General features: G+C 35.5%; 1 protein-coding gene across 1 annotated transcript; it reads right to left on the reverse strand.

The window, feature by feature from the left end:
- Nucleotides 1-393: 393 nt before the first annotated feature.
- On the reverse strand, nt 394-9,927 carry LOC133338554 (uncharacterized). The gene is made up of 3 exons (XM_061546725.1): nt 9,904-9,927; nt 2,232-2,582; nt 394-712 (listed from the first exon to the last, which is right to left on the reverse strand). The coding sequence occupies exons 1-3, from the start codon at nt 9,919-9,921 to the stop codon at nt 395-397; spliced, it is 687 nt and encodes a 228-aa protein (XP_061402709.1). The 5' UTR covers nt 9,922-9,927; the 3' UTR covers nt 394.
- Between the last annotated feature and the right edge of the window lie 9,532 nt (nt 9,928-19,459).

A 19,459-nucleotide genomic window follows, 5' to 3' on the forward strand; every position in this document is an offset into this window, starting at 1 on the left:
TGTGGTGAAGGGTATAAACACAAATCGAACTTTTTTATGATGCCTACTTTTTCTCCTTTCTCTTATTTAATTCCTATATTATTAAAATATGAGATGTAAAAAAAAAACAAAATTCCGCGCGGAATTTTCTTTACGATTGCGGAAAAGAAAGAAATTCCGCACGGAATTATTTTTGACGATTGGGCTGATTGAATAAAATAGGAGATAGGACAGATATAGATATAATTTTTGTTAAGGAGATCTACAATAAAAACGTTTATATCGTATTCAGATTTCATAATTTATTATTATTACAATTTTTTTTTATAAGCAGGCAAGGTTTTTAAACAAAGGCATTCGGACATAGACGGCATTTAATCAAAATATATAAAATGGAATGTTTCTTTTTTTGCTCTCAACCAATTGCCTTCGAGACATCTTTAAGAGTTTTCGATTGTCGTGCCAGCCTCATCTGTTTATTAAGATCGCGAAAAATGCTTGCTTCCATTTCCGATTCAGAACGACATCTGGCACAAAATTGTGAGGTCATGACATGCAATGGACTGCGATAGTAGACCTCCTTGTTCATGTTAACGCCGTTCTTAAAGTGGGCCCAAAAATGAAAGAAAATTTCCAATATCATGACAATAAGAGCCGCATAGACATTGAAAAAGAATATGGTAGGCAGCAATAACATACGATAATTGGATTTGTTGTAACCCAATATGATGTCCTAGAAATAGAAAAAAAGTTATAATTAATTGTTGAATGTGTATTGTATGAATTTTAGGAGGAGAATAATTGCATGTAAAATAGTATATATTGGAAAAAAAGTTATTAAAATATGTTGTATTGGTTTGGATATGGCTAGAATCCGCATATCTCTATAAACGATGGAATTTAGAAAACACGAAAATCATTGACTCAAAGCTATGCAATCTTACCAAGATTTTATTGTGAACATTTTATTGGGAAAATTTTTTACTTGGTGGGAGTATTCTGCAAAAAATTAAAGTACCGAATATTTGATAGAACCTTATGTGGGGCTATGCCCAAAAAACCCAGTGAATATGTTTTTCATTTTCACTTTCTTGGAACACGGAATGCCAAATTTTAACCAATTCCTGACCTTTATTTGGAGGTTATACCAAAAAATGACAGGCAATAATAACTTTTTTTGTTATAAATTTCCATGCTCGAAATTGTAATTCTCAAAATACCGACATTTTTGGAGTGCGGTTATATGGGGGTCTACAGAAAAAGTTGTTTTATGTGTGCATCATTCTTTTTTATTTAATCTGGTTCTGGTCTTGTCTTCAAGGTAGGGAATTTAACTACTTCCACAGGCTGCAGCCATATTTCTTCTGGAGTAAGTTAATTGTAATGGGCAAACACAACCACCTTGGAACGAATTGAGATGGAGTCAGTCAATAAATGGCGAGAAAACCAAGCTGATGGTATTAACATGCAAGACGTCCAGTAGACTCGGACCGAGGATTCAGGCAAGTTGACAGTTTGTTGTGTGATCTTTTTAACATCCTGCTGGAAAATGTCATACGAGAGGCAAATGTGAACAGAAATGGTACTCTGTACGCCAAACAGCACATGTTACACGCCGATGACATCGACATAATGGGTCGAACATTGCGATCGATAACAACCAGCTATGAACGAATTGAGATGGAGTCTGTCGAAGTGGGTCAGGCAATAAATGGCGAGACGACCAAACACGCAAGACGTCCAGTAGACTCAAATCAATGGTGGACTTTGAAAACTACAGCTTCGAAGTAGTGTATGATTTTATATACCTCGGTTCCTCCATAAACAAAACTAATGACAGCAGTTTTGAAATTCGAAGAAGGATAGTGTTGGCTAACAGTTGCTACTACGGTCTGAGTAATCAATTCAAAAATAAAGCCATCTCTCGCCAGACCAAACTCACAATCTATAAGACGCTGATACTACCCCTACTAGTGAATGGATCTGAAGCATGGGTACTTGCGCAAGTAGACGAGGCAGCTCTTGGAGTGTTTGAGAAAAATGTCTCCGGAAGAAAAATGTCTCCGGAAGATCAATGGACCGATCTGCGTCTTATGGAACAAACGTTCTGTCACAAGCCAGCTAAATAAGTAAGTAAGCACTAGTATCAATGGTTCATTATCAGACAGAAAAAATATTGTCAAACAACTAAGGATTATTTCAATAAATAAATGTTAAGGATATAAACAGAACCACAAATGAAATTGACTTACATTTGAGACTCCTTCCATATTGATGAAATCATCACGATTATAGGATTTTGCTTTCGATGCCAATTTCGGTTTCGGTTTAATCGTTTGTACGGATGGTGTTGTTGTTGATTCTTTGCTAATACTGGCGCACGGCTCCTGATATATCTCCTCACTGCGTCCGAGCATTTGTTTTTCGAATTCTTCGCATAGCGAACCACGCAGCAGTTTTTTGGGTATTTGGAAATTTTTCTGTTTTTTATAGCGCACCCTAAATTTGCCATTAATAGGTTCGCCCGTTTCGGCGTCATAGCTTAGTTGGTGGATTTGGCCGCCATCTGTTTGAATGTAGCTAACCTCACCGGTTTCGGAATTCTAAAAGAAAGTGAGAGAAGAAAAAGTGAGAGAGATGAAATAGAACTTTCATTGGATAATATTCTGTGTTGTTTCAATTATCATTGATTGATGACGTCGTAAGTATGTGACTTGTTTAAAAATTATAGAAAAAAAGTAAAAAGAGAATGATGAAATATATGAAGGGTTTTTTGTAATTAACACTTGATTGCAAAATAAACACATAAATTAAAAAGAAAACTAACAATCCGCAGGTAGGTATATGCGTAAGTATGTTAGACCCCAAATGTCGATATGATAGAGTTTGGTGTGGCATTGATAAGATTTGTAATTTTGTTTATAGAATTATTTATATGAATCAGCCAACTAGTTGAGCACTTATCAGATAAAAATGTTTTGATATTGTTTGCTGGTAATGAATATTCTGAGATGTGGAAAACATATTTTATGCCTGTCTAAAATCTAACCAATATTATTATGGCTTGGACAACGTAACTATATTGCTCATAAAACGTAATTTGGAGGCCAGAATACGTAAAGATGGGCCAATAGTTATTACTTCAGGAATATTTGGAATGACACTAAATATTCAAAATGCCGAAAATAGAGAGGGATTATTATATGAGACCGACATAGCAGTACATTATAAAAATACCACAGATGGATATGGCTATATTGTCTTCGAAATTTATACTTTATATATTTTATTACAAAAAGTAGAGTTGGGCAATCGAGTTCAGGGATCGAATAGATCTTTCTCGTTACTCTTTAAAAATGGAACTAGTTCATTAACGGCTCTGATTGGCTTTAACATGACAAAGCCCAGGCTTATCTTGGTCCCTCTTTCATCTCAATTGTGGACACTGACCTCCCCGCGGTGTCACCTGGGGTAGCTACTTTCATCATCCGTTGAAATTGTGAGCTGGAAAACCCCTCCTACTATGAAAAAGCAACGAAAAAGAAAACCAAACTTCCCAATATTGACGAATCTGCAATTGGAATGTGCGCACGTTGTTCGGAACAGGCGCATTTTTCGCGTTGGCGGATGTACTCAAGAAGTACAAAGCCAATATTATTGCGTTACAGGAAATGTGATGGAAAGGAACTGGCGTAAGTAAATCAGATGATTACGCACTGTATTATAGCTGCCATGAAACGACACATTGATTTGACTGTGGATTTATGGTTAACAGGAGAATAAAAGACCTCGCCTCCAGATTCACTCCAGTAGACGAGCCAATTGCTGCAATCCGTATAAAAGCGAAGTTCTTCATCAGTTATATTTGCGCCCATGCTCCGATGGAAGACAAAGAGATAAAATATTTTTTGACCCAGCCTCCATGAAGAAACATCCGACAACGGTATGAGGTTGATTGACTTCGCGGCAGCAAAAACATGATAGTTAGCATCAACAGATTCAAGCATCTCGATAAGCACAAGGCCACCTAGATCCTCCTGATCAAGATCAAAGGCATTCATCCAGTGTTTTAGACGTTCGATCGGTACGAGGAGCGAATAACGATTCGGATCATGACCTTGTGACAGCCAAGTTTCACACCCGTCTTAACTCGACGTCGAAAAGCTGCACAACAGATAGCCGAAGCCTACACCACTCAACTTAAACACGTGCATGGCGAAAACACTCCTTGTCGAGATAACTACAAACTGCAGCAAAAGCAACACTGGGGTGCAAAAGACCGCCATCAAGAAATCCATGATACGATCAGGAGCGTCGCAATGCTACTGAGGTGAAAACGCAGCGTATGGGCCAACCCTGCAGACAGTAGCTACACGTAATGCGAGAGAGAATTATCGGGAGAATATTCAGAAACGTGAGCGTGGGCAAATCGTGATGTGCAGGAGTCAGAATGAAGTTCGGAAATTTTATCAATGAGTAAAACACAAAACCGAAGGTTTTGGTGCAGACACATCCTCCCGTAGAGATGAAGATACAGATATAGTGTTGAGGATCTGGAAGGAGCATTTTGAAAAACGTTGGATCCCAACGTTTTTTTTTGTGGCGGTGAAGAAGATGCAGATATAATGTTGAGGATCTGGAAGGAGCATTTTGGAAAACGTTGGTATCAAATAATGGCGGTGAAGAAGATGCCCCAGAACCAATAAGAGATAACGGTATAGAGTGTATACCACGTAGCCAAGATCAGGTCAGAACTGCAATCAATGCGCTGAAGAATTATAAAGCAACATGTGCCAATGCGCTTCCAGCCGAACTATTAAAGATCAGTGGTCAGATGCTGGTCAGGAGCATGCACTAGCTGATTAGGCAATTTGGCCTGTGTACAAGAAGGAGACAAGACAATTGGCCTGTTCCTGTACTGCAAGAATCTACGAGTTTTTACTATTTTTTTCGATATTATAAAGGGAAAAATTGTTATCGTATTAAAAAATAGTAGATTCTTGCAGTACGGGAACAGACCAAATGTGGCTTCAGGCCTGACAAATCCACCATTGCACTATAGGTCAAATGACCACTTTTTCTGTGCAAAATTCATAGCGCCACCAAATTAAAGGTATTTTATTGATTGGCTGCAACATTTTACATCAATTCAATGTACAAATTCGAGAAAAACGTCCTGGCTTACAACACAAAAAGAAATAATTTTTCATCAAGTCAACGCACCAGCGCACAAGAGTGTTTTAAATTAAAAGTTGCTTGACCACACACCTTATTCTCCTGATTTAGCTCCCAGTGACTTTTACTTGTTCTCAAATCTAAAAAAGTTCTTGCTGTCAAGCGTTTTACCTAAAATGAAGCTGCAATTACTGTTGTAAAGCACTATTATGAAGACCTAGAGGAAAACTATTTTAATCAAGGGATCGAATTGCTAGAAAACTGTTGGACTAAGTGTATTGAAGTTTCAGGAGATTATATTGAATAATAAAAATATTTTTTTTTTGATAAACTAACTACAGTAGATATCGGATATAAGAAACTCAAAAAACGGGAGATTTCTTTCTTATATGGAATTATCGGATATAAGAAAATTGTTTCTTATAAACGTAAATACGCATATGAGAAATCTTTCTTATATGAATATATTCTCTTAAGGTAAAATGTTTAAATGAAAAGCGCGTTTTAAAGAAAAACGATAGAAAATTACTAAATTAAAATCACTTCACAGTTTGACTAACGTACATACAAATAATATTCTTTCAAATATAATTTAAAAAATTAGTCGAATTATGTAACGAACATACCCATTGTAAATAATAATACACCTATCGATAGCATTTAGTAAACGAACGTACCCATTGTAAATAATACATTTATCGATAGCATTAAGTACGATCAAATACAACAATATAATTAGAATTATGAAATAAAATGAAAAGGAAGCCATTCTTGGCGTACCCTTAGAGGAGAGGGAGTTATCACGCTAATGAAATAAAACATTTTCAATGCTTATAAATTGGCCAATAATCTTACATATTTTCTTATTTCTTTAGTGTTTTAAAAACATTTCTTATGTTTTTCTTATTCGCGTTTTTCTTATATGAAGCAATTTTTACACTGAGGAGATGTTATATATGCGATTTTTTCTTATATGAGATGTGCTTATAAGGAGTTTTCGAACCGCAAAATTGTATACATATATCAACTATTATTGGCTGGACCGATTTCAGTAAAAATGGGTTCCAACTGTCGGTAATTGCAGTGGAAAGGTTTTTATGAAATAACATTTTAAGAAAAATCCGCGAAAGTCTCGCAAAATTATTTTGAGGGAAAGGCTGGACTAAATTGACTCAAAATTACTTTCAATGGTCTCTAATTGAATTGGAAAGGTTTCGGATTTTGAGAAAAATCCGCGAAAATGTTGCAAAATATATGTTCAAGGATATTTGCATTTCCAAACATTTTCTTCGAAGTTTTATGATTTCATCACTTCATAATACTTTTTGGACACATTTTAGTCGAAATTGTCAGCGTATTTAAACAATTGTAAATTATGGAAAAGTTTCAAAATATGTTCATTATCTAAAATTGGATTGTCATTGCTCTGAAAAAATATGATATATGACAATATATTTTTATTTGAATAGAGAAAAATTTAATAATATGAAACCGAAAAGAGATAACAATATGTAATATACGCACATTTATCGCGGTCATTATTTCCTCACGTTTTCCATTAAATCAAGATTATTTAGTTTGTTATGTAATAACGTTACCTATAATCCGACGGGGCGTATAAAAATATTCAACATCCCCTCTATGGCAAAATTTTGGGTTTACGCCGTATTACCCAAATACGTCGAAGTCATATCTTCAAGGAAATAATATAAATATTACAACAAAATTGAAAAATTATAATATTTACCCAAATATTGTATATTCTAATTCAAAAATTCATATTTTCAATTTGTTTTGCTTTTATTTTCAACAAACGAAAAAAGCAAATAATACGTTCTGTCATAGTTGAATTTTTTCAATTTTGAAAATTCGTACGTCGACGTATTTCGGTAACTTTCATATAAATACATGTGTTATACTTTTGTGGTGAAAAACGTCGAACGAGCTAGTTGGATTTTAGGTAGGGATGTAAAACAATTAGTATACATTAGATATCGGATGTAAGAGACTCAAAAAAAGTCAGTGATTTCTTTCTTATATGTGTTTTTTCTTATATGGAATTATCAAATATGAGAAAGATGTTTCTTATAAGAGTACATACGCATATAAGAAATCTATTTCTTATACAAATATAATTTCTTAAAGTAAAATGTATAAATGAAAAGCATGTTTTATAGAACAATATTTTATTAAATAAAATACAAAGTTACGAAATTACATTATAGTTTGGCAAGAAAAAATTCAGTATCTTAAAAACTAAAAATTTAAATAAAGAAAAATAACAAAATTAAAATCAGTTCATAGTTTGACTAACAATATTTAAATATATTCAGTGTGGCCAACAATCTTAAATATTTTCTTATATGAAATGTTTTCAAATATCTTTGTCAACTTTGGTGTTTGACAAACATTTCTTATATCAGTGTTTATCTTATTCGCGTTTTTCGTATATAAAGCAATTTTTACTCTGAAAAGATGTAAAAAGGCTCGGTGTTTTTGATAATGCTTCTTATATCCGGCTTTTTCTTATATATCCGATATCTACTGTATTGAGAACTACTGTACCGATTTGACGCACATGTTTCTTCAGTTGTTTGTAATTAGTGGGAAGAATTAACAAAATAAACCCTATACTGATGCAATTTTGATAAGGCAAAACAACGTTTGCCGGGTCAGCTAGTATGACATAAAAATACCTAACAACAGCCCATGTTAGGGTCGCCCATAAATCAAGTTTCTCTTCACAATAATAGAGAATTAATATCCCGCTCAAATGATGGGCAATATATATGTCACATACAATTGAGCAAAATTGCAATAACTAAACACAAACACACTTAATAGGTGGTTCCATGTAATTATTAATTGTACCTCGTAAAGCGTTGAGGGAGAGAAAAAAACAAGTTTAATTACATACATACATACATTCGGGTATATATTATTTCTTACGTGTCGGTGAATCAAAAACGAAATCATTTGTTTTTTGTTTTGCTACCGTCAATTCTTAGAATTCACAAGTTAACTTAAATTTGCGATATTTTAATGTAGAAAACAGTAAATAATTACAGCGTCAGTGTAGTTGATAAGTTTATATATACACTTGTGTTCAAAAAATTATTGGGCAGTTGATCAATTTGGTAGTCATTCAAACAACCAAATACGCACATATTGTTGATCATTGGTGTACAAATTTTGAAAAATGAAATGTAAAGATCAAGAAAGCGAATCAAATCTCTGTTTTGGCAAAATATTTTTGGCATATCAACATACAACAACCGACGTTTGTTGTCACCTCTGCGGGTTACTGCATATACTATGGGTGCGGCGAATGATTAAAATACGCTCTTTCTCACGTCTGCTCATAGCTAGAATTCGATTGTTTTCAATTTATGGCGAATGACAAAGTTACAATGAATAGGCATTTGCAATCTATCGCGAGTGATCGCATGTACAAAAAATTTACGAACGATATAATTTCGCTGCAAGCGTCGTCGAATCGATCTTTCGCGAGCATTCGTTGCTGAAGAGCATTCATTCGAAGAACATAAAAAACAAATGGTCGCGAAAACAAACAAAAATATCTTTAAAAGGTAAACACACACAGCGAATGAATGTGTGTGTGTAGTAGAAAGTGTTGAGCATGTGTTGAATAATAAAACACATGCCCATCAGCTATTGAGTTCACGAACGTTTGTTGTTATTCTTGTTGCTGTTTTGAGCATTCTCGAGCATTATCGAATCTTCGTTTTCATTTGTGAGCGAATGTCAGAAAGAATTTCACTCCCCAAACGAAACGAACACTTATTTGGCGAATGCTCGTTTGGTAAAGAATTTATAGCGATAAATTTAGTCGTAAAATCAGCCCAAACAAACGAATTGAACGGATTTATAATAATTTGCGAGTGATTTTTTGTGCACTCTGGAACAAACATACATAGACATTTTAAATATTGTTGCATGCAGCGCTACAATGGTATTTAACGCAATGACATATAAGAAAAAACTTGAACAACGTGACCGGAGACGTAGCACTAGAAATTTGGAGGATATGTGCCAATTACGGTACAGTAGGATGAACCTCTAAAATGATACAAACTAATTTAAGTCTACAAATCAGTGATGTGACTGTACGCCGGAGATTAATCTAAAATAATGGAAATGCCAGAATTCCTAGGAAGGTTCCGCTTTTGAGTTGAGTTTTGCAAAATTTCATAAAGGCTGACCACTAGAAAAGTGGCGTAACATATTATGGATGTATGAAATACAAATTGTCTTATATGGCGGAACAGATTCCAGATAGTATGTTCGAATTCCCCCAAACACAGAATACCAACCTCAATACACAGCCAAAACTGTAAAGCATTCAGGGTTGAGTATAATGATTTGGGCCTGTTTATACCCTTCACCACACTGTGGTCCAAGGTATTATGTCTTTGTGCAACAGGCAAAAGGAAACGAGATATACACATGGTTCCTTCAGAGAATATGCCTAGAATCACTTTCTTAGACGATTAATGCATGTCCGTCCGTCTGTCCATGTCAAATTGTAAACAAGGTACAGGCCCCGAATTGGATGAAATTTGGCGCTGCTCATCTATTTGCCCCAAGGACGAATCCTATTTAAATTGGTAAAATCGGTTCAGATTTAGATATAGCTCCAATATATATTTTCGTCCAATATATATATATATATATATGCTTTTTTAATTATACTTAATACGATAGAAATGCATAGTAGATAATAATTACCTGTACTGAGAAACCCATTGGTAGCTGTTGTAACTTTGGCGTTTCGTGTGTTTTTTATATTGTTGCTGGCAAATAAAATGTAATTTAACTATTTATTAAAATTGTTTTGTTTAAAAATAAATGAAATATTGTTTTTATGCGGTTTTTTTAATACGGTGTATGTAAATTGGTTTAATGTCAAATTAATTTGCAAAAGGTTAGACATCAAATATCCACATCATCGATTATTTTGCCTTTGCTGTTGTTCTTGTTGTTGCCGTTCTTTTTTTATAATTAATGTTAAATACAAAACGTCACACGAGCTCAATGAGGCAGACCTATGTACTTTAAAAGTACAACGCAAGAAAGTAATAGGACAATGTATGTGCATTAGGGTTATAACTTTTTGGAAACTTTGTATACCAGTATCATATTTGGATGAGTTTTTACATAACATCACATAACATCTTAGTGATTAGGTAATTCTATAAAAAAATTACGAGCGCTTAGAAAAATCATTTGACCGCTGCCCTGGCCATGAAAAATATGTTTGATACCACCGCCGGAAAATTCAGCCTCCATGAAGAAACATCCGACAACGGCATTATGTTGATTGACTTCGCGGCAGAAAAAATCATGGTAGTTAGCAACATCAGAGTCAAGCATCTCTATATACACAAGGCCACCTGGATTTCGAACGATCAAGCAATGAGAAATCAAATTGATCGCGTTGTGATAGACGGAAGGCATTCATCCAGTGTTTTAGACGTTCGATCGATTCGAGGAGCGAATATCGATTCGGACCATTACCTTGTGGCAGCTAAGGTTCGCACTTGGCTTAATGTAGCAGCAAAGGTGCGATCTAAACCAACACGGAAACCCGATGTCGAAAATCTGCAAACACAAAAGATAGCAGAAGCCTACTCCGCTCAACTTACCCACCTGCTTCACAAAAGCATTCCTTATCCCGATAATAATATAGAAGCACAATGAAAAGTATTGCCCACTTCCTACAACGGCAAAACCTAGGATACCAAAGACCACCATCAAGAAACCCATGATACGTAGTGTTATTGAGGTGAAAAACGCAGCGTATAGGACAAACCTTCACACAATAGCAACACGTAACGCGAGAGAGAATTATCGGGAGAAAAGGAGAGATGAGAAACGTATTTTCAGAAAGAGGAACAAGAAAAACGTGAGCAAAAAACGGAAGCAAATCGAAATGTACAGGAATCAGAACGAAGTCCGGAAATTTAACCAACGAGATGAAGATGGAAACCGGGAGACAAATATAGATAGCGTGTTGAGGATCTGAAAGGAGCATTTTGATTCTGGTATCAAATAGTGATTCTGGTATCAAATAGTGACAGTGAAGAAGATATCCCAGAACCAATAAGTGATGACGGTATATAATGTATACAACATAGCCAATATGAGATCAGAACGGCAGTCAATGGACTGAAGAATAATAAAGCAACAGTGCTGATGGGCTACCAGCCGAACTATTCAAAGCCGGTGGTCAGATGTTAGAGCATGCACTGGCTGATTAGTAAAATTTGGCTAGAGGAATGCATGCCCAATGATTGGACTCTCAGCATCCCGTGCGATATGAGCCAACTATAGATGAATAAGTCTCCTTCACATCGCATATAAAGTACTGTGTGAACCACTGATACCAATTACATTATTGGACCAAAGCAATGCAACTTTATACCTGGCAAATCCATCATAGACCAGATTTTCACTCTGCGCAAAATCCTGAAAAAGAAACAAGAAAAACACATCGACAAATTCCACCTATTCGTCGGCTGTAAAGACGCTTTCGACAAACCTATTCGTTCAGAGGTGTTTAGAGCCATGTCTACGTTCGAAATTCCTGCAAAAATAATAAGGCTATGCAGGATAACTTTAAATGGCACAAGGTCTGCAGTTAAAGTCGGAAAGGAACTATCGGAGCCCTTCAATACAGAATGCGGATTCTGACAAAGTGACAGTTTATCGTGTGATCTTTTTAATGTCCTGCTGGAAAACGTTATACGAGATGCAAAGGTGAACACCGATGACATCGACATGATGGGTCATTCATTGCGAGCTGTAACAGCCACCTTTGAACAGAGAAAAAATCCCTGAAAGATCTACGGGCCGATCTGCGTTGACGGTGAATATCGGTATGAACCACGGACATCAGTCGTATTGAGAAATATAAATGAGAAATATAAAGAATTTTTTTGGAGTCATTGTAGATACATATAAACCCACTCTTTGGTAAATCTATCGTCGTATAAGCTGAGTCGATCATAACCCTAATGTACATACATATGCATGTACATTTATTTTGTTTATTTTACAAACCGGTTCTAACTAAGTACATTTTAAGTACGACCATTGAAAAACTCACACTAACTGCATCTCCAATTAGATTCGATTATACCAACTGTTACGTTGATCCGTAGCAATTATTAAAAAAACAATGATAATAATAAATATTTTCCTGTCTTGTGAAAAAACGGAACTAGAGGCCCAAATTCAAAATACGTAAAACAATCTACCTTGTAAATAAAGTAGGATTAGGACATTTAACATACTGTAGATGAGGTGTAACCTTGATCTTTATCTGCAGATCTTTAAATTGTTCACATAAATTTCTACTAACCCTAGAATTTTTGGTATTGAAAATGGTCCTCTTTTTGGAGTAGCCCGATATCATCACTATTAGGCGAAAGGCATTCATCCAGTGTTTTAGACGTTCGATCGATCCGAGAAGCGAATATCGATCCAGACCATTACTTTGTGGCAGCCAAGGTCCGTACTCATGTTAATCTAGCAGAAAATATATGATCTAACACAACACGGAAACTCGATGTCGAAAAGCTGCAAACACAACAGGTAACAGAAGCCTATTCCGTTCAACTTATTCAGCTGCTTGACGAAAGCACTCCTTGTCCCGATAATAATGTGGAAGAACAATGGCAAAGAATTGCCCACTCGCTACGAACTGCAGCAAAATCAACACTTGGGTACCAAAGACACTTGGGTACTAAAGACATTATTGGACCATATCCGCCAATTACCAGATTTTCACTCTGCGCCAAATCGTGGAAAAGACCCACGAAAAACACATCGACACATTCCACCCATTCATCGAATATAAAGCCTCGGACGTTCAGAGGTATTAAAAGCCATGTCTGCGTTCGGTTTTCCAGCAAAATTAATACGGCTATGTAGGATAACTTTAACTGGCAAAAGGTCAGCAGTTAGAGTCGGAAATGACCTATCGGAGCCATTTTATACCGAACGAGGATTCAGAAAAGGTGACAGTTTGTCGGGTGATATTTTTAAAATCTTGCTGGAAAAGTATGACCTTTTCCAGAGGCAAAGGTGAACCGAACACCAAACAACACATGCTACTCGCCGATGACACCGACATAATATGACGAACATTGCGAGCGGTAACAGCCACCTTTGAACAAATTGAGAAGGAGTCTGCCCAAGTGGGACTGACAATAAATGACGAAATACCAAATGTGGAACTTGAAAACTACAGCTTCGATGTAGTGAATGATTTTATATACCTCAGTACCGTCATAATTAATACCATTAACATCAGCTTTGAAATCCGGAGAAGAATAGAGTTGTCAAACAAATGCTACTAAGATCTGAGTGAGCAAACTCACATTTTAAAAGGCGCTGATACTACCCGTGTTGTTATATGGATCTGAAGCATGGGTACTTGCGCTCTCTTGGCGTGTTTGAGAGAAAAATTCTGTGAAACATCTATAGACCGATCTGCGTTGACGGTGAATATCGCCGTCGAGTGAACCATGAGTTGTACCATCTATTCTCGGGCATCGGCATTGTCAGACGTATCGAACTGCAATCACTACGTTGGCTAGGTCATGTTGTGAGAATGAATGAGGATGCCCCAGCACAAACGGTATATAAAAGCGAGCTTACTGATGGCTCACGCAGAAGGGGAAGGCCACGAATTAGATGGAAAGATTAGGCGAAAGAGAACATTTCGAAATATGGTCTTTCAAATTGGAAGAGGTGGGTGCAAGACCGACGCGCCTGGAAATCTTTTTTAAGTTTGCCTTATGGAACAACCGCTCTGTTACAAGCCAGTTAAGAAGAAGATTCTCTATTTAATTTTATTTTAATTATAGAGTCGATCCGATTTGACTTTGGACCTTTCCTCTTTTTACTTTAAATAGTTTTTATTCATCCGATTATTTTTCAACGAATTTAACCAATGCGATGGAAAAGTAATAGCTTGTCATCGGAGTTTAAATACAATATTACCGGTTTCTGTTAACTGTACACTATTTTGCCAGACACACGAGCCACATTTATTTAAAAAAAAAACTTTTTTTTTTAAGATAACTAATAACTATGTCTGCAAACAGTCTACTGATCAATGTCGGTGAATCGTTAAATGGTCAAAAACATGATGATGGTCGAAAGATTTTCACTTAGCCACATGGAAGCTTTAACTTTGGATAGCAAGCTAAACCTCAAAAAAAAAAAAAAAAAAAAAACATCAACAACCATATTAACATTTAAGCTCTCGTGTATTTCTTTTTTTTTTGTTTGACAATATTATGTAGGTATGTAGGTAGATATTCATAACACTCAAATTTATGCATGTGTGTGTTTGTATGTTCTGATATCAAAACAAAATTTCCAATAAAATATCGTACGATTTTTTTGATTCGATGGGTTATTTGTTGTCTAATTTTGTTTTGTTTTATTTTCGTGAAATAGATTTACATTAAACGCTTATTAACAATTTAAATTAGTACTGGTTTATTTATTTTCTTTTTCCTAATTTAATTCACCACGAATCGCGCATTTGCATTTCGATTTTAAATTTGGACTCTGTTCATTCTTACTTCAAATTTTCACATTCCCGTCGTTTCAAGTCGTTATTTTTTTATAATTCCTTGATGTCGTTGTTTAAAATCGAAATAAATTGTTTTTTTAATTTATTTTACTTATATATCGCGTCTACTGCCGTACGCGACAACGTTTGACGAAGAACTCACGGTGAGAGCTTTCATGGGTTTTGAATAAAGCGGACGACGGAATTTGATTTGATCTAAACATTAACCGTCTCTCCCTCATTCAAATAGCACCACTCAATTTCCCAATATATTCGTTGTATGATATATTTTTCTCTTTGCTCTCTCTCTTTTATTTTGTTATCAAACTATCGAATTGCTTTTGTCTACGTAGGGGAATGTGAACCTGTTGCAAACTCTTTTTAAATACAATTACGTTGTGCTCAGGGCTGCCATATTTGCCGATTTATCGGCATTTTGACGATTTTTCACTCTAAAAATGGAAAATGCCGATTTTCCGATTTTTGCCTCAGAATTGCCGATATTTCAACAATCGACACAAATTGTCTAACTTTTTAATTTAATACGGCGTTACCATACAAACATTTAAAATTGGCAGCTTTAAATCATTATAACTATCGGCGACTCGCCGCAGCAGTTTTCAATGGCTTAGATATCTGCATTTGTGTCAGCATTGTACTCTGTCTAGTTTACATTTTACATCGAATAAGGCAAATCTTTAGACTCCGAGTTTAGGGAGTTAAACTTTCTGAATTTTGAAGAAATTTTTGAAAATGCAGAATATAATTTAAAAAGTTTTTGGAAAAAAATTTCCGAAATTAAACGTGGGGACTCCAATTTAGCTTTTCCAGTTTTGTCTAAATTTGTACAAAGAATTATGGTTCTTCCACACTCCACACCAAATGTGGAACGAATTTTTAGTCAGGTAAACCTTAACAAAACTAAAATTAGAAGCTCACTTGAGAATGATTCATTGGAAGGGATTCTTTATTCTAAATATTACCTCAAACTAAATAAATCAAATTGTTTTAATGTCAAAATTGATAATGAATTACTAAAATTGTGTAATAAAAATATGTACTAGTTTGTACGTTATTTTTATGATCTGAAAGATCTCCTAGTGTACATAATAATTACTATATTTTAGAAAAATCTACATTTTTTGTAGAAAAATGAATCTTTTATGCTATTTTTTATACAGAATTGAATTTGTTATCTTTTTTTAATGTAATAAACAATATTGATTTGTTATAAACCAAAAAAATATGAATTTACTTATAAATTATATGCTTCCGATTTTTTTGCCGATTTTTAAAAATACAAATGCCGATTATGCCGATTTTTTTCTGAAAAATTGACGATTTTTCATGAAATTTAACTGGCAGCACTGGTTGTGCTCGAATTTAATGTTGCTAATACGCTACACATTTAGAGAGAGAGAGAGTACAGAAATAGTAATCTATTGGAGTGGTAAAACAATGTTATTCCTTGTATACATATAAATATTCCTGTTATACATATTGAAGTTTCAAAAATAAATGTAAATAAAAACCAGTGAGCGGAGCAGTATAGTCGGACGGGGCCGACCATACGATACCCTACACAACTACCACGTAACTCTAACTCTGCGGAGTTTTATTCCGAGCCTGGGCGAATTTCGTGATAGCTGCACTCTCTTGCCCGATTAGAGGTCAACAGCATCTCTTCCTTACACTGACATATTTTCCGAATATTTCCAATATTCCGTACAGCCCTTCTAATTACTTATCTAGGTTCCCTTCACAATGAGTTGTGTTGTGATATTCGGCTTTTGGCAATTGATCGACTCGAAAACACACAAAAAAATTAAGTTTTCAATCCACTTCATCCCAAAATTATTATCTGATCATCGCCGAAAATTATAGGCGTTGACCTTGACCATAACTGGAACCTCAGCGCTATATTTCCGCCCACCAGTGTGGTAATGGGTGTGGTTATTTACGTGTAACTCCCACATCTTAGTACATACGGCAATATAATTGGTATCAATTTAAAGACCAACCACTCCTCTTGGATATACTATCAACTCCTCGCGCATATGTCCTTCAGAAGTAAATATATACGCTATAGAATACAAATTTTGTCATTTTTCACACAAAAGTCAGGGTCCATTTGACCCGCAAAATATTGACCGATCCTTATTATAACAGGCATGCTTATTCGTTGGCCCGATCCCCTTCCCCATGCAAAAATTCGCGGTGCTTGGACCATAATTGCGGCCTCTGGAGCGACCAGAAAAACCGACAAAAATAAAGTTTTTGGTCCATTTCATCCCCTAAATATTAACCGATCTTTTCCAAAAACAATAGGGGTCTTCATTGGCCAGAACCCATCCTACATGCAAAATTTCGTGAAGATTGGTCCATAACTGTGGCCTGTAGCTTGTTTACAAATTATAATGGACAGACGGACGGACGTACGGACACAAATGTCTAGATCGACACAGCTAGTCGAGATATGACGATCGGTATACTTAAAGGAGGGTCTAGGACCAATATTTCGCGGCGTTACAAACTATTGGGGCTGCACACAGCTATAATACCCTGACAACATAGTTGTCAGGGACTTGGCCGACTATATGATACCCTTCACCACTTTGATATATTCTACATACATATCCTAATAGACGTCGCCTTTTTGAAGGATCATTGACATGAAATTGAACGAACTTAAATATGTGATATGTGATTGATCTATATGTGAACCGACTAACATCAATACCTACATATATTCTGAAACCTATGCTAAGTTTCATTTCATTCAGACAGATTTACAGTCGTTTGTGTACAATGGGACAAACTTATTTAAGGGAACCCCCCCATTCTCGATTTTAATTTTTCAAGATTTTCAATGGGCTGGTAAATCAATACCAATGCTTGTTAAGGTTTGTAACTTTACACATATATAATTGAAGATTTAAAATAGAAGAAACATAATTTACAAAAAATGTTTGTTGTTGTTTTTTGTAATTAAAGAAAAGTCCTTATTTTTGATGGCGGGCATGATAACTCCTCACTAGAACATAGAAATCCGAAAATTCCAACGGCGTTAGAAAGAGTACATGTCTGGCTCTCGTATGAACTAGGATTATTGACTTCGCTCTAAAAATAACAAAATGGTGGACCTTTGAAAAAATATTTTTTGGAAAATCGTCGATTTTTTACCAACAACCAAGTTAAAAAATAAGGAAGATCTTTACCGATTGGCTTTATCCTAGTTCATACGATAGCTATACACTCACAGAGAAACGTGTAAAAATTTGAAATCGATTGGGTTATTAGATTTTGAGTTATCATGCCCGCCATTCGCAAAAAAATGTTTAGAGAAAAACGCGTTTAAAGTTTGAGAAGCCCTTTAGCCGTTACTTGATGCTGACGCAATAAATCGGCTATATCTTCAAGAGTCTAGATTCGAGTTATATCAACAAAATTTTTGACCCCGAGAATGGGGGGGGGATCCCCTTAAATCGATTTATAGCATACCGAAACGCTATTCGGTATGCCGCACTTTCCAAAATTTAATCTCAATCAGACACCCGTGCAAAATATATATGGAAGCTATGTCTGCATCTTCGTCAATTTCAACAAAACAATAACGCCATTCTAGCCTCAATTTGATACGTTGTGCAAACGTTCGTGTCAATCGGACAAACATTAGGAATTTGGTGCACCATTTACCTTAAATCGGACGAAAATATATATGTGGGAGCTATATCTAAATCTGAACCGATATTCGCGAAACTTAGCACACATTGTTCTAGACTCAATTCAGTACGCTATGCCAATTTCGTGCAAATCGAATAATATATTCGGACGTTGGTGCACCATTTACATTAAATCGGACGAAATATATAGGGCTATATCTATATCTGAACCCATTTTCACGAAACTTAGCACACATTATTTGGATTTTCACGAAACACAGCACACTTCATACTAGACTCAATTTAGTACGCTATACCAAATTTCGTGCAAATTGAAAGAGATGCAGGGACATTGGTGCACCATTTACTGTAAATCGGATGAAAATATATATGGGGGCTATATCTAAATCTAAACCGATATTCACGAAACTAAGCACACATCATTCTAGCCTTAATTCAGTACGCTGTTCCAAATTTCGTACAAATCGAAAGATATATAGGGACTTTGGTGCACCATTTACCTTAAATCGGACGATAATATATATGGGAGCTATATCTAAATCTGATCCGATATTTCGTCCTTCGGCCAAATAAATGAGCTGTGTCAAATTTCATCCAATGCGAATAATTAATGCGATCTGTACTATGTTTACAATTTAACATGAACAGACGGACGGACATGCATAAATCGATTAAGAAATTGATTCTATGCATATTCTCAAAAGGAACCATGTGTCTATCTCGTTTCCTTTTGCCTGTTACAAATATATGCACAAAGATATAATTCCCTGTACCACAGTGTAGTGAAGGGTATAAATAGAAGCTTTTTTATACCATCCACGATAGTATGGAGGGTAAATTCATTTTATTTTTACGTTTTTTAATCATCGAAATAAACATTTCCGATCCCATATAGTATATATATTGGTGATCAGAGTAAAATTCTATGACGATCTAGTCATGTCCGTCTGTCTGTTGGAGTCACTCTAGCCTCTAAACGAATTTTAAATTTAGTACATTGGGTTCTTATTGG

The sequence above is a fragment of the Musca vetustissima genome, unplaced genomic scaffold (genome assembly GCF_032173495.1).
Source record: "Musca vetustissima isolate MV318-11 ecotype Yass unplaced genomic scaffold, APGP_CSIRO_Mvet_v1 utg2004, whole genome shotgun sequence".
In the NCBI taxonomy this organism is placed as follows: domain Eukaryota; kingdom Metazoa; phylum Arthropoda; class Insecta; order Diptera; family Muscidae; genus Musca; species Musca vetustissima.

Excerpts from the sequence above, each read along its gene's own strand:
- LOC133338554 (XM_061546725.1), bottom strand. Across the intron at positions 713-2,231 it reads ATATGGAAGGAGTCTCAAAT|GACATCATATTGGGTTACAA; the intron begins GTAAGTCAATTT and ends TTCTATTTCTAG.